Source organism: Erpetoichthys calabaricus, chromosome 2 (assembly GCF_900747795.2).
Source record: "Erpetoichthys calabaricus chromosome 2, fErpCal1.3, whole genome shotgun sequence".
Classification (NCBI taxonomy): domain Eukaryota; kingdom Metazoa; phylum Chordata; class Cladistia; order Polypteriformes; family Polypteridae; genus Erpetoichthys; species Erpetoichthys calabaricus.
In genome coordinates this window covers 172,190,897-172,206,954 of record NC_041395.2, presented here as the reverse complement: position 1 = coordinate 172,206,954, position 16,058 = coordinate 172,190,897, and the positions used below count along the sequence as shown (strand labels likewise).

The following is a 16,058-nucleotide window of genomic DNA, read 5'->3' as shown; positions in this document are numbered from 1 at the left end:
ACAATTCTTGCAGATTTGTCAGCACATGTGGTGTATCTCCCATTCCAGTACATCCCAAAGATGTTCTATTGGATTCAGATCCGATGCCTGGGAAGGCCAAAGAACATCATTGAACTTATTGTCATGTTCATAAAACCATTTTGATACAGTTTTTGCATTGTGACATGGTGCATTATCATACTAAAAATAATCATTAGAAGATGGGTAAATTGTGACCATGAAGGGATTCACATGTTCAGCAATAATATTCAAACAGGCTGTGGGATTCAAGCAATGATTGGTTGGTATTAATGAGCCCAAAGTGTGCCAAGAAAACATTCTCTACACGATTACACCACCACCACCAGCCTGGACTGTTGGGTGCATGGATTAATGCTGTTGGTGCCAAATTCTGTTCCTCCCATCTGTGTGTATCAGCAGAATTCAAGATTCATCAGACTTGGCTACATTTTTCCAGTCTTCAACAGTCCAGATTTTTTGAGCCTGTGCTCTTTGCAGTTTTATTTTTGTGTTTTTGACTGATGGGAGTGGAATTCAAAGTGGTATTCTACTTTGACATTCAATGTGTTGTGCATTCTGAGATGCATTTATGTTCACCACAGATGAACTCAATGGTCATCTGAGTTACTGTAGCCTTTTAGTCAGCCTGAACAAGTCAGGGCATTTTCCTCTGACCACTCTAATTAAGGCATTTATGGCCGCAGAACTTCCACTTACTGGATGTTTTTTTTTCGTGGCATTCTGAATAAACTCTAGACTGTCATGTGTGAAAATCCCAGGAGATCAGCAGTTACAGAAATACAGAAAAGTCATGCCATGGGTGAAATCACTGAGATAACATTTTTCCCCATTCTGGTGTTTGATATGAACATTACCTGAAGCTCCTCACCCATATCTGTATGATGTTGTGCACTGCACTGCTGCCATATGATTGGCTGATTACATAATGGCATGGATAAGCATGTGCTCATAATAATTTGCTCAGTGAGTGTATATTAGACATTAAAAGGATCCAGTCTGGAAAATAGGAAAAATGCAGTTGCCACATACATCGACACAAACACTTGAGATATCTGTTACGTCAATGTGGCTGAGGTGGGCAGTTTTAAAGTTTTTAAATGTAACTGCTATGGCAGGAGTGGACTGGAGAATGGACAGAAGATTAAATGATTTTTTTTGTGAATATGAACGATTTCTTCTTTTCACATTGAGCTAAACAGGCTTAAAAGGGATAGTTAAAGCCAAGTGTCCTTAAGGGGTTTACAGCTCGCTTTTACTTCTAAACTCATTCAAACATCCTGTTCAACAGTGTGATAAAGTATAGGTAATAATTAAAATTGTTGAATTTTCAATATTCATTCATCCATCCGTCTTCAGACCTGCTCAATCCAGTTCACAATTATGGGGGTACTGTTCAATAATTAAAATTTAAAAGCACACCATGCAAAATTCATTGTCGTAATTGAAACTTTGGACTTACTTTGCTGAGGAGATCACCACTGAGTGCTGGTCGGATGTCAAGATTTTTGACAAGTGAGCAGCAACTGAATCTTCATAAACTAATATCTGCTGGACCTACAAAGGAGGAGCACAGGAAGGAAATTCTACAGCACTAAGTTTGCTCTAAATAAAGCATACAATCTCTAAAGAAAATATATCTTGTTTCAAAATAGTTTGCTTTTACAAAGCCCAGGTTATGGGCTATTCTGTCTTTCACTGATCAACACTGTATAAAAGAGAAAATACACCCATAAAAAAACATTTTATAGGAAATCAGGGCCCTTTCATTGTACCAATAATATCAAGTATTCTCCCTACTGGAGCCAAAAGGCGGACTCACTGGAGAGGTGCAAAAGCATCACTTGTAACTTTCAAATAAAGTTAAGACAGGAGCTGACAACAACCAAACCACTTCTCAGATCAGACCAAAGTATTATTTAAATAGTGACCTTTTCAGTAGATCAGTTTACAGAGTTAAATTTCCACATTAAACAGAAGAATCAATATTACAATAATACAAATGACAAAAACCATAAACTAATAAGAGAATAAGCATCACCTCTGTAATACACTAAATGATGACGCAAAATGGAAATACAACAGCCACGTTTGCGGGTAATGCTGTGTTCAGGTGTAATTGGAGTTCGAATGAATTTCTGGTCAGATTTTTGGGCGAATGCAGTGTTGATTTGTTAGTTGGCCACCACAAAAAGCAATTTAAGGTAAGATCTAATTTTCCTCACAAAAATAAACAGCAAACTAAATATTTTGATAGTAGTAGCTGTAGCAGTATTGTTGTATGTAAAGAGTAAAATTAAATTCTTAACTTGCATATTCAACACGTTTCAACTCTCCAACACCATAATAAACAAGAATGTATTAAAATGCACAACTGTATATGAAACATACTTTACATTTGACATGTGCTTACAGAATATAATGATCACTCGGCAGCACACAAAACCCCTAATGGTTATTTGACACCAAGAACACAACATAATGGTCTTCTGACAATGTCAGTAAAGTATCACAGTAATGTGTGAGTACACAAATAAAATGTAATTTATCCAAAGGCGCCCACATGGTGTACTGATCATCTAGCAAGTATAGACCATTGAAAATGATCGTTTCTCTTGTATTTCACTATGTTTTGTCTGGTTGGCGATTTCCCGTTTTCTTTTAGAATCCAGGATGACCATGAAATGCCACATATGAAATAAACTGACTGGGGAATTTTTGAATTGTATGGTCTTACTTTTGACTTATAATAAAGGATTTTAAGAACCATCTGCGACTTGACAATTTTGGCCCAAATTGAAAACACAAATAGAGAAATGATTTGGGTTAGCCTTTAGCCTGAATTATTTAGTCCATTACCTCAGAGTCTTCGCTATAATCTTCAGTAACAGTGGATGAAGAAGGCTGTCGGGGAAACTTGGTCTCGTAAACCATGATGCTCCACCTACAAGGAAAGCAAAAAACACTTTTTAAGGCTACAATCACAAAATCCCAAAAGATCAAAGTCTAGTCTGTTTTGGCTAATATCGTACAGACATTTCCCAGATCTTGAGCAGAGTCTTTGTCACTCCTTACTCATCTCATGCCTAAATGCCTTCTTTTAACTGAATCTTCTACAAAGTCTACCCTGCCCACATCCCAGAATCGGACCATTCATTCCCCTTTTAAACCCATATATTTACACAAGGCACACCCTTAAAGAATGTACTATTCACACTCACCTATCCAGCATTTTGGTACTTGCTCTTTCCAGTTTCTCTAGGATTTGCGGGAGTTGGGTATCATCATCGCATGCAGAGCCCCAGCCTAGCACACGTGCCAAGTCATTGCCTGTGCCCAGAGGCAAAACACCCAGTTGGCACTAAAAAGACAAGAGTAATACAGTCAAATGCATAACCATGGCATTAGGGCAGAGTTAATAAGACAAACCTCTGTGCCCAATGCCTGTGACCTCCTTAGGCTGAGGACTTAGAAAATTACCTGTTTGTGTAACATGAGGGTGTCGATTTCAGACAGGACCCAGCCCACACTTCCATCTCCACCACATACTAGAATTCTAAAGGTGTCAAACTTTTGGAAGAGGCGAAGGCTGTGAGGGAGAAAAAGCAGAAGACAAGCAAAGAAATTAACAAGAAGGAAATTTCAAGAAGCTGACTTTATGAAAAAGGAAAAAGTCAATGGTCTTCATTCCATTCACCCATCCATAATTCTAAGTCATGTATCCAATTCAGGGTAGCAGACAGCTGGTCTGGAAGGGGCTCCAGTCCAACACCACTAACTGTCGTTATTGAAAATTTTGTAATGTTCTAACACCTGAAGCCACTCAGCAAGCAGCAACTGTATGCAAGAAATTCAAGATCAATGAAAAGAGCACAGATATTAAAGGAGGAACGTGACATCTGGAGATAAAGAAAAAGGGAAATGACTCCAGGAGGCGGTTTGTACACTTTAATTATGTAAAGAGAAGGTTATTTAAAAATGGAACAAAACACAAATTGGTTTTTTAATATCTGAAATTCAATGATTACTATTGGTGCCAATAGTAGCAGCAGCAGTAGTTATGTCATATGTACTGAGTATGGTATTGGGAAGCTGATATAAAAAAACAAATGCATTAGTCATATCTTTGATTTACTCGAGTAGGAGAGACTGGCAATTGACAAACCAGGTAACAGTTTTCAATTAAATTTTTTTAAAAAATCAAAAACAAAGGAGAACATTAAAACCCAGTTGCAAAAAGAAAAGTCCCAAATCACTGCCATTCTGCTACAGTATGTACAATCATTTTATTTTTGCTTATGCAGTTTATGAACAGAATTTCATCTGTCATACATTTTAATAAAATTCTGAGAAGCGCTAAACACAAAATAGTGCCAGCGACATTAGCAACTGTTGCAGGAGTACTGCATAGCAGTGGCACTACACATTATCGCTCGAAAATGTCAGCTAACGATACTCAGAGCACAAGATGTACGTAAATAAATAAAAATTACAAAACAATAACTTTCGAGGCTTCAAAAATAGGCCAAAGTAATGTTTTGACAGCAAATGTCTAATTCACGTTGCTTTCTCCAGGACTGATGGCTTCAGCTCTATGAAACACTAGCAGTACATCCTTCAGATCAACGCAGCAGCCCATGTATAGGCCATCTCTTAAAAATCAGTAATAACAGTGAAGACTAATTCCCTGTTTTGTGCCTTGTGGCTGCAAGTTTGTTTGTTTGTCATACTTTATAAAGCATACTCAAGAGCTTTTTATAAAACTACAATACCACGTTTGCTAAATAAAAAATAAAAGTATGAATTAGCATAAGTTGTCCTAATTTGAGGTGTTCAAAAAAATAATGATTTACTTCATAAGTACATAATAAACAAGAACAGTTGTGTCAAATATTTGAAATATTAAAATGTGTGCTTCAATATAAATGTTCGAAGTCTAAGTGTTCTCGACTATAACAGAAATTTATCATTTTATACCCTCTGATAGAGGTCCATAATCACTGACCCTGGCACCCCTGAAACAACACTTCATAAGCGTATATTAGCAATCCCCATTTGTCAAAGTTTTGTGAAAAGGAGTAACTTTGACCTCTTGTATCACATTAGGCAGTGAACCCCTGGGGTTGGCAGATGTGATATTCCAAACTTCAAGTCCTTCTGATCATTTTTGCTGAAGACACCTAGTGGCACAATATATGGTCCAAAAATAAGCTAAAAATGAATGTTTTTCAGGTCCACATGGCCATAAATAAGGGGGAAAACCCCCCAAAATTTGATGTTTTGCCTAACTAGACATCAAGACAAGTTGAATGGCATATCGTATACTTTTTCATACTGGTTAGTCAGGAGACACTGGACAAAAAAAAAAGTTATCTCGAAGTCAAAAATGAAGTGTTCATGACAAATTATTATGAACACAAAAGGAGAAGCACTGGAAGTTTTGGCCTTCTGTTGAAATATGAAATGTATACATTAAGGAAAAATGGTTATATTGGCATGATGCAAAAATATGTCATTGAATTTGATGTCATACAAAACAGTTTTATTCTCTTAACCACACATTGTCTGTTTCTCAAATCTAACATAAGAAAGAAAATCATTTATCAGTGCATGAAGGTAAACAGTAGATTAAGGTCAGCTCGAAATATGGTTATTTGACTGCATGGTAGCAGAAATGTGGAATTTGCTCATCTCTTTCTCAACGCAATATTTTTCAGATTAGGGACAAAACAGCCAAAGAGCATTCTCACAAGACCAAGCACAGGTAGAATGTTACCCTGGGCGGAATGTGTAATCATCCCAAGTCACACACACACACACACACACACACTGAGCTACAAGGGTAAATTAAAAAGTAAAGGCATCTTGAAAATTACCTGGTAACTGCAATGAATAGAAGTTGACACAATACAGCACATTTGCAATGGCTTATTGGTAAGAGTTTTGTTTTGGGCCCAGAGAGTGAGACCTACTCAAATTCACTGAAAAATGTAGTCTAAGTATGGAAGTCAAAACAGAATGACTCAACAAAAAGTTTATGAATGGGTTGAAAGGTTTAAAGTGGGAGCAACAAGCACAACCGACAAAGCTGGATCTGGTGGAACATCAACATCGTGCACACAAGCCCACATCGACATGGCAAATGCCTTTAACAGAGAAGACAGATGGATTACATTGTCCACTGTTGCTGCACATTTGGATATGAGCTATGGATCTGCACGTGCCATACTGCATGATGACTTATGGTACTGTAAAGCTTATGCAAGATGGATACCCAAACAGCTTACTGATCTGCCACAAGCCAACTTTCGTCAGTGAATTTCAGCAGGTTTCACTGCCTCTGCCCGAAGAAATCTCACTACAGAGCATTGTTCAACATTGGTTCGATCGTGCAGTGGAGCCTTGGCTTCTACTAGACCACTGAGTTTTGTGTTTTTGAACTAACATAAGCCATTGGAAACGTGTTACATTGCATTACATCGGCTTATCTCCATTGTGGTTACTATGTAATTTTCAAATTGTCTTTATTTATTTATTTCTTTTTACTTAACCTAGTATTATAGAGTCAGCAATCAACCTGAGGACACAATTTTAGACTATGGGGCAAACCTCTGTTTCAAGATGGACAGTCATGCAGAATATACTTTCATCCAGAGCTCATGTGCAAGGAATTTCTGAGCTACCTGAACAGGGGACCATAATGTCTGGGGTTGGGGTAAAATGCTCTGCTGTAAAGCATAAACTGTAATTCCTCTAAAGGAAAGATGGACACTGTACATTAAACTCTGTTCTGGTTCATACCCAAGGTGGGGTCCTCCATTCATGAGATCAAAAACCTGGGCTGGATTTAGCAGCTGCTTGAAGCGTCGCAGAAACTTCACTCCCTGGTTGTCACCACTCTTGGAGTTCACAAAGACGAGGAGGGGACTTGTACATGAGGGGGGGCATGTGGCCTTCCAGAAACCTGTCCAAAGAATATAACAAAAAAATATATATTTCCTCTGTCAAATATCAAAGTGATAATTGCCATTAGCACCACTAGGAAGCTCAGAAATGATACAAGACACTGTCATTAGAAGGATGGGACATTTGACCACCTCACGGTCATATCCTATTGCCAGGGCCGTCTTAACAGCATTATATGCCCCCAGGCCAAGCAGTGCACTGGGGCCACCACCTACATAGATTAGCATGGGGCCCACCGGGCAACTGCCCAGCATGCCCATATGTTAAGAAGGCCATGTCTGTTGCAGGACTATGAATTCTCATCCACCACACTTGCACTTACCATCTGAGTCAATGCTGTTCAAGGCAGTAGGTGGTATCACAGACACCTTGCATTGGCCAAGCGGGCACTTACTGGATAGCAACTCTTTACATGATGTGTGTACCTGAGAGACATAAAAAGATGATAAAAATGTATTGATTAAAAACAACCTAAAATTCAGCCAGAACTGAATTTAGTAAGGCTCAGAACATGATCTCTGCAGTATGTTGTCTGGCTCACCCAGTTTAAAAAACTAGCAGATAAACATTTAATTAAGGACTACTCCATGAAGGAGATGAAAGATCACATGAGGGACTTTACAAAATAAATACTGTAGATAATACTAAAAGGCTTCCATTGTAAAGCACATGAATAAAGTTTAGAAGGCACCCTGACTCAGCCTAACATTATTAGATTCATCAAGCTAAGTAAAATTTAGCCAGCTCTGCCACTTCTTTTAGCTACTCCATGAACTCTACTGCTGCGGGGGCATTTCACGCACAGCGGGCAATTTCTCTGTATCTTACCATAGCTTTGCACCACAAACATCGCCAGTCCTGCAGTCTCAGCACACTGCCACAGGTCTTGTCACACACTGTGCACTTGGCACTGACTGGAAGGTTTCCCTCCAGCCACTGATGAGGCATTGAGATCTACAGAACAAAAAAAATTGCACTTAAACAGTGAATTATGTCAAAATTACACATTTCAGGAGCAATCTAAATAGTCCTAATGGATACAAAAAGTGTGTACAGAAATGGGTGGCACTGTGGAAAACATACTTGACTTATAGATCCTTATGGGCTTGATCATTATCAATCTTTAATTTAAGATTGTTTTTTGTATCAGTATGGTGCTGCTGGAGTATGTGAATTTCCCCTTGGGATTAATAAAGTATCTATCTATCTATCTATCTATCTAATCGAATCCCACTCCTGTTTTATTTTCATTTCATTTACATTTTTTGGTGGACGCCTTTATCCAAGATAACTCACAACCTTTGAGACACAACTGGTTACATTTCTTTTTGCATTTTCCATTTGAGGCACAGGCAGGTGAAGTGGCCACACAGTGTCAGTGGTGAGATTTGCACTCACAACCTCACTAGTCCAAAGTCTTAACGACTACACCACACGGCTTGCCATATCAGTGTTTCCTTAGTTTTGCTGCAGCCAGATGTATAAAATATACGTCTGGAGATGACCAGGAGTGAATTTTGCTTAAAACTGGTTCGGAACAATTAGACGACTCACTGAGTGTCACATTTCTGCAACAATCCAACACCACATGAAGCCAGAGCTCAAAGGAAGGGCAGTGCTTTTGGACTACAAAGATCAGACATGTTCTTGTTAACCTGGTCCGACAGACAGCAAGCTCCTGTTTACGATGAACTGTCTAGAGTTGAAAAGTCTGCTAAAACCTCCTATTAGACATATACACTTCTGTTGCATGTGCAGAAAACATACTGCACATTATAAAAATACACCTAACCTGACGCAAGGGAAAAACCTTTCTGTAGTATCAGATTATAAATTAGCATTCAACATCATCAATGGACGTCATGATAAATGTCAACGACGTGTTGTCGCAGGTGCTGCATGTGCCTCTCTGTTGTTCAGCATTATGATGATACCATAGGAGTCTATGTAAACTTGAAAGAATTGATGGCTAGACTCATGAAAACATTGAAAATGCAAAAAATGCACTTGAAGTAAACGGTATATCACACTCTGTCAAAAGGACTGCTGTTAAGAGATCTGATAACAAAGTGCCACATAACAACAACAACATTTATTTATATAGCACATATTCATACAAATAATGTAGCTTAAAGTGCTTTACATGATGAAGAAAGAGAAAAAAGACAAAATAAATAAGAATTAAAATTAGGGACATAGAATAAAAGTAAGAAGATGCAGATTTCAGTACTCAAAACACCCGTATCATCAAATCGGCATAGCGACACCAGTAGATGCACAGACAAGGCTGCACAGCACCCACCTTTTGACTGCACATCTAAACAAATAAAGCAAATGAACATTACTGTCCAACTGGAAATGCAAACATGCCATAACGAAATAGCTGCAGCATTTTAAACACGTTGCTTATCCACAGACTACACTGCTTATCTAAACTATATCTTCTGTTATTATGTCATACAGTGATGTAACAGTTAAAATGAAAGAAAGATATCGTAGTAGAGGCACTTCTCAAATGTATGGGACACCAGTAGCTGCAGTGATCTTCATGTGTGTCTGTCTGTCTGTGCAGCATTCAAGTTAATTATTAGACTTCAGTTATCTTGTTCTACTGAGCTCCAAGTTCTACTGAACTCCTGATTGGATAACAACAACTTTAGCTTTTGATTTTCTCTCAGGGCCAAGTCTTTTTGTTCAGTATTTTTTTGCTCAGCGATGGTTTAAAACACATGAATGGAGAAATTTGGTGTAGGTGTTTAAGAAAGTACGTAGTTCTCGTAGTTCTGTACATGTAACCTTTGTAGCACAGGATTTGGCTGCTGTTCACTACACACTTTTTAACAGGTTGTCCTCAAATATGTATTCTCGCTTGAGAATCACGTCTAGCCCTGCGAGACTAGTGTTTCCCTGGAGGTTCTCCAGGTTTTCTTTCAAAATCCCAAGGATGTTTGCGCAGGTTAACTGGCAATTCTAAACTGGCTCAGTGTTAGTTGGCTCTTTACTGGACTGGAATGGTTTCTACTTTGCGCCGGATGCTGCCAGTACAGACTCCAGCCCCTCATAACCCTCAGTCGGAAGAGTTTAATCATGTTATATACAAAATTATTGTATAATGTGTAATTTACCTAAAATGTAACTAAAAAGGGCTAAGTAAAATAAAAATTTAAATAACAACAAAATTTCAAGTAAAAATTAAAACAGGTTGGTAGAAATAGATGGCTGAGAATCAGAAAATCCAAAACATCCTCCTAACCTAGGTGACAGCCAGGTTTGAGATAGTAACAAAGACTTGCGCTACAGAAAAAGCATCATTGTGCAGATTTTCACACAAGATGACCTATTATGTCAAAAGAAATGAAATACAGTACCACAGCCTAACTGTATTTAATGACAAACAAAACCATGTTGAAGGCTGTATAGAGTTCTTTATTGTAAAGGACACAAAAAAAAACCTGATAGACACATGAGGGCGCCAAATCCTAAACAATGAATAAATAAAAATGAATGAATGAATGAAATGTTCATCAGAGAAAGAACTTCAGCCAGCAGATGGCAGAGTAAAGCCATGTTTTACCTGCAGAGCCACTAACCACACGGGCATTAGTAGTAGCAGTAGTATTGTCTTGTGTACAGTACACCACTCTCAGGTGCCATGGTAAACAAAAATGTATTTAAATCAAGGCTCAAAATAATGGTGGATATGCTTGGTTGGGAGTGGGTGTGGAGTGGGTGTGGATTGGGACCCCCCCCCCCCCCTTTTAATTAATCCTGTGGGCGATGCGATGGTGAAAGAGTCCATAAAAATACATTTTAACAACATGTTACAATTTGTACAGATCACAGGCAGAGGAGAATTCTTCACAGGAAGGGTGGAATTAGAAGTTCAAGTGGCATCAGACTGGGGGCAGGGATAGATGCTTAAGTGGCAGAAAACTGTCCAGCAAATAAGCGAAGAGAATCCTTTAAATCAGAAGAATTCATGACAGAGGGCATTACCTTTCATATAAGACTAGCAAATCAGTATTTCATGGTTCACCCACATGATAATGGTGTGAAGGCAATGGCTGGTAACATGATAACTAGCACTGTTCAGGTTGGGAGTGGCGTGAGATTATGTATGTATAGGTGGCCTGTATTCGCCAAGGTTACCAAGAGGGTGAATGTTATCTTGGCGTCTCCATACAGGCCATCTTCTTGTTACGGTATCTAAAATTCCATTTATAGCCTCTTCAAGAGTTAGCTCAGGTCCTAGTAACTGATATCAAGAGTCCCAATCTCACCCCATCCTCGTCTTCTATGATGTCCTTGCCGATAGAGGACAGGGTTGTCCACTTGCAGTTGTTTGTCGCACGAATGGCACATCTTTTGTGAGCTTTGAACTTACAGACTGAGGAAAGGAAAAAGACAATGCATTACTATGATATAAAAAAATTAACTTCGACAAAAAAGCATGAATCATTAAGAGAAAAAAAAATATATTGGAAACATGAGATCCACTTTAAAGCCACAACCAATGTAAAAGTGTCTACTGTAGTGTTTTGTCTGAGCAGGGGTCTGCAGTTTGACCTGGAGGGCCATAGTGGCTGCTGATGTTTGCCCAGTTTCTTAAAGAAAAGTCAATTATTGCTGTGTAAGCATTTATTACTCAAGCAACATTTTTATAATTCATATTAGTTGTCTCACTGGTTAAGATTCCCCACCTTTAATTGCTTACTTTAAAACCAGTGAATGCTGCAGTTTAAGACTAATTGCACCTTACAGCAATAAGATGTAAATGACAAAGGAGCCAGCAGTTCCCAATTTAACTTATTTCCATTTACACCTCTGTGCATTTATTGTGAACTGGCACCCTGTTCCGGCCTTGCGCCCTAAGCCAGCTGGGATAGACTCCAGCAAACTGCAAGACCCACTGAATGACTATCTGGTTTAATAATATACTTGGAAGGAAACTGAAGATAAAAAAGTGAATGACTGAGGATTACTCCTCCACTCCAGACTACAAATCATTTGGCTGATATCCATGGAAAGGAAACAGAAATCTACAATAGAAAAATAAGCTGACATGGCAGAATGAAAGTACTAACAAGAAAATCAAATAACATGAGTTATTGCCAAGGATTGGTTTCTGATTAAGCAATCATGTCAGAACAAAAACCTGCAGCCAATACAGTCCTCCAGGACCGACTCTACAGTCGTCTGATTTAGGGGGCTTATAAAGAACCATGAAAGCCCATATAATTACTATTCACATATAAATGGCGTGGAAATGGAAACGGAACCAAGCAAGTGGAAGGGCAAGCACCAAACTTCTAGCCATTCCTCCACATGTTCAGGATCATCAGCTCAGCCCGGGGTAAACAAAAAGAATGAGTGCATTTCATTATTACTTCATTCCTCTTGCAATAGCACAACAACTGTAAGATAATATTCACAACTTACCTTCACACGACAGTCCATGTGAGGTAACACCAGAAAGAGCTTCACGACATACATTGCAGTAAGTAGGTCTGGCATGTGAGCAAGCGTACCAATTGTGCATTCCTGAGAAGTGGTCCATGCTGTACTGAGTAGACTGGAACAGAAGATGGACGCAAAGATGACTTAAAGCACCACTCTAAAGGTAAACTGCCTTAGAGTCCTGGGGCCACATGTATAAAACTTGCTTGTGCACAGAAATGTGTGTTTATATTATATAAATATATATACACACACACACACACACACACACATCTGCGGTGGGTTGGCACCCTGCCCGGGATTGGTTCCTACCTTGTGCCCTGTGTTGGCTGGGATTGGCTCCAGCAGACCCCCGTGACCCTGTGTTCGGATTCAGCGGGTTGGAAAATGGATGGATATATACACATATATACATGCAGTGGAACCCCGGTTTGCGAGCATAATTCAATCCGGAAACGTGCTCTCAGTCCAAAGCACTAGTATATCAAAGTGAATTTCCCCATAAGAAATAATGGAAACTCAGAGGATTCGTTCCACAACCCAAAACTATTCATATAAAAATGATTAATACATAATATAAAGTAAAAATACATAAAACAAATTAACCTGCACTTTACCTTTGAAAAGAATCATGGCTGGTGTGAATGAGTTTCTAAACTCTTGTGGGATTCCACTCAACGGGATGACACACGGAAGAGTGTCCCAAAGCAATCCCAGTCTCCCAGCGCTGTAGCAGTTCGCCGTAAAAGCGAATCCGAAAAGATCGCGGACATGCTACAAGTGCCTGCCGTCGATGGGTGATACAAGGAACAAGGAACATTATAAATGCGCAGGGCACAGTACTATTTGACCACGACCCTGCCTGACTGCTGTGTCTGTGTATAGGAGAGTGGCAGATCCCGCTAAAATAAATAACTGCGCTGTTGCAGTTTCAAGTTGAATAAAGCTTTTTTTGCTAAAGTACTGAGACTCAGCTTCGTGTTTGGGGGTGCAAGACGGGGACTCGCACGTCACAGCATACGCACACAGAGTCACAATGCCGTATTATCCCATTGGGATTAATAAAGTATCTATCTATCTATCTAAACAGTATATGCTTGTACGGATGTTGACTATATGAGTGAGGCATGCCGACTCAGACGGAAAATAGGAGAAGATTGCCCATAATCCCGCAGCGAAAGAGAGAACCACCATCAGCTCAGTTGTGATCACATGACGTTCAGCAGACAAAGCGTATACATACTACTCGTATTGCAAGACCTCGCTCGTTTATCAAGTCAAAATTAATTAAAAATTTTAGCTCGTCTTGCAAAACTCTCGTAAACCAAGTTACTCGCAAACCGAGGTTCCACTGTGTGTATATATATATATATATATATTATATATATATATATATATTATAATTATATTATTTATTGTGATGGACGGCCTGCAGCTCAACCAGGACAAAACCCCCAGGATGCTAGATGGCGACTTCTCTGCAGCTTAGCTGTGCCCCAGATTCCCGCAGGGCACTATGGGAGATGGAGTTTGGCTTCACAGCCCTGCTGGGTACCGTGGGTGCCACCAGGGGATGCTGCAGGGAGACACAGGGATTTCTATTTCCAATATAGCCCGGAAGTACTCCCAAGTCATGGGGGCGGAAGGACAGAAGTACTTTCGGGCTGAGGAAAATACAAGTCTCCATCTGACCCGGAAGTGCTAATGAATCACATGGCCAGGAGGACAGGAGCACTTCCGGGTCAAGAACTATATAAAGGACTATGAGAGACCCAGCAAGTGAGCCAGAGTTGGGAGGGAGTGTGGCGGAGCTGCTGGGAGGAAAGAATTGTTTAATTATTGTATTACTATTATAGTTAAAGCCCGTTTGTTGTGGTGGAGGTGCTTTGGGGCCCTATTGAGAAGAAAGTAAAAAAATATTCTTAGCACTTTTAACCTGTGTCCAGTGTTTGTCTGTTGGGGTAAAGGTGAGCAACAGCGCCACCAAGCGTCCACTTTGTGACAATATACATACATACATACACACACAGGATGGGCAAAAGTAGGTTTACAGTTATGAGAACAGGATGCTGGCAATTTGAGCACTTTCAACATTATACCCAAGTGCACTGCACCATTGACACATTCTTTTGAGTTAATAAAGCTACAGAGTGAATAAAGCTATTGTAATAATCAAAACCTGAATGTCTTTTTCTATACAAACAACTGTACACCTACTTTTGCCAGCCCTGTGTGTAAATATATTATATACATACATATACACTTGTACACACATACACACACAGAGTATATTTGTAAGTCACCTCGGAATGGACCATCGGTTCCATCGTCCCACAAAAGGTTTGCTGCATTGTGTTGGTTTGCGTAGTACATGAGCAACATAGCACAAAAAAAATCAGACTGCCTCTGCCACCTGAGACTAGCCAAGATGACTGCATTGGTGACCCAAACATTATCCCATGGGACATGTATAAAATGGCAATTCAAAGACATTTGGATGTTGTGCATCAAATTTAAAGAGTCTTGTATGTTTGCAACATTGAGATTTACTTGGCAAAAAGATTTTTTTTTACAAGTTCAATAAGAATGTTCTTAATATCTTGCAGTTCTGTGCATACAGCTGCTATGTACTGCCAGCAGTCTGGGCACTGCATAATGGCACATTGCTATTGCTCTCCTCACTCAGCTACTCTGACATGTTTTTTTCTTTTATTTAAGAATCCTGCAGAGAGAGACCAGTAAAATGAATGTTTTAATGGTTCTCCACTTCAGTCAATGATACTGCATCTTTACATTCACTGAAGTTTCATTTTATGCTTTGCTTTTCCCTCTGTTCTTTCATGTTTTGTAGAAAAGATGTTACTTAGGAACACAGTCAAATTTTTTTGTGATTAAATCATGAATATTCAAAAACAGCACTTTGACTCTATAAACTATATTGACAGGTGGCAATGGAGTAAAATGAGCTAAAAGCGTATGCACAAGTACATAGTTTTAGGTGGACTTGACATTTATACAGGAACTTGGTGCGGCACATGGTGTATGGTGTAGGTGTGGTTTTATCAATCCAGTTGTTTTTTTGTGCATACACCATTTTTGCCTTTTGAGAATATGAACAGTTTTACAATGGAATTCAAGCAAGATTTTATACATGAGGCCCCTGGATTGCTGCCATTATACAATAAAATGCCATATTGGGCATGCAGCACCGCCCATATTTATGCAATAAGGATTGTCCATGTATCAAATTCCTATTCTGATTTTCATGATTAGATTTGTTCACCAACAATTTAACAGCATTATACTCCAAATTATTTAACAATACAAATTAATTACAATATTAAATGTTTTTCTCACTTTATGTTCACCATTCTACATTTGTCATCTTATTTTCACCAACATTTCTCACCCCAGTGGAGATAACAGAGTGATATTTATGTCATTAGTCTCTCTGTTCACTTAATTGATGAGAATAAAAAACAATTTTTGTGGGGATTTGAACCACTTTACACACCCATTCATGTCCTCAAAACCTGCTATATTTGAACTTATTGGAAAAAAAATGGTCTTAAATTAAGTTTGAGTTTGGCTGATGCATGCAAGATGTCCATTGTCAC

The 16,058-nt window shown here is 39.0% G+C and overlaps 1 protein-coding gene across 6 annotated transcripts in view; it reads right to left on the bottom strand.

Moving 5' to 3' along the window:
* The window catches only part of LOC114646550 (diacylglycerol kinase delta-like), a 133,967-nt gene that overhangs the window by 49,007 nt on the left and 68,902 nt on the right, over positions 1-16,058 (bottom strand). For all 6 annotated transcript variants that reach the window (XM_051923580.1, XM_051923577.1, XM_051923576.1 and 3 more), the window contains 9 exons: positions 12,424-12,556; positions 11,265-11,371; positions 7,813-7,938; positions 7,307-7,409; positions 6,820-6,982; positions 3,499-3,607; positions 3,240-3,379; positions 2,878-2,962; positions 1,481-1,575 (listed from right to left, as the gene is read on the bottom strand). In XM_051923580.1, coding sequence (XP_051779540.1) covers positions 1,481-1,575; positions 2,878-2,962; positions 3,240-3,379; positions 3,499-3,607; positions 6,820-6,982; positions 7,307-7,409; positions 7,813-7,938; positions 11,265-11,371; positions 12,424-12,556 — 1,061 coding nt within the window. The remainder of the gene's footprint in view (positions 1-1,480; positions 1,576-2,877; positions 2,963-3,239; positions 3,380-3,498; positions 3,608-6,819; positions 6,983-7,306; positions 7,410-7,812; positions 7,939-11,264; positions 11,372-12,423; positions 12,557-16,058) is intronic.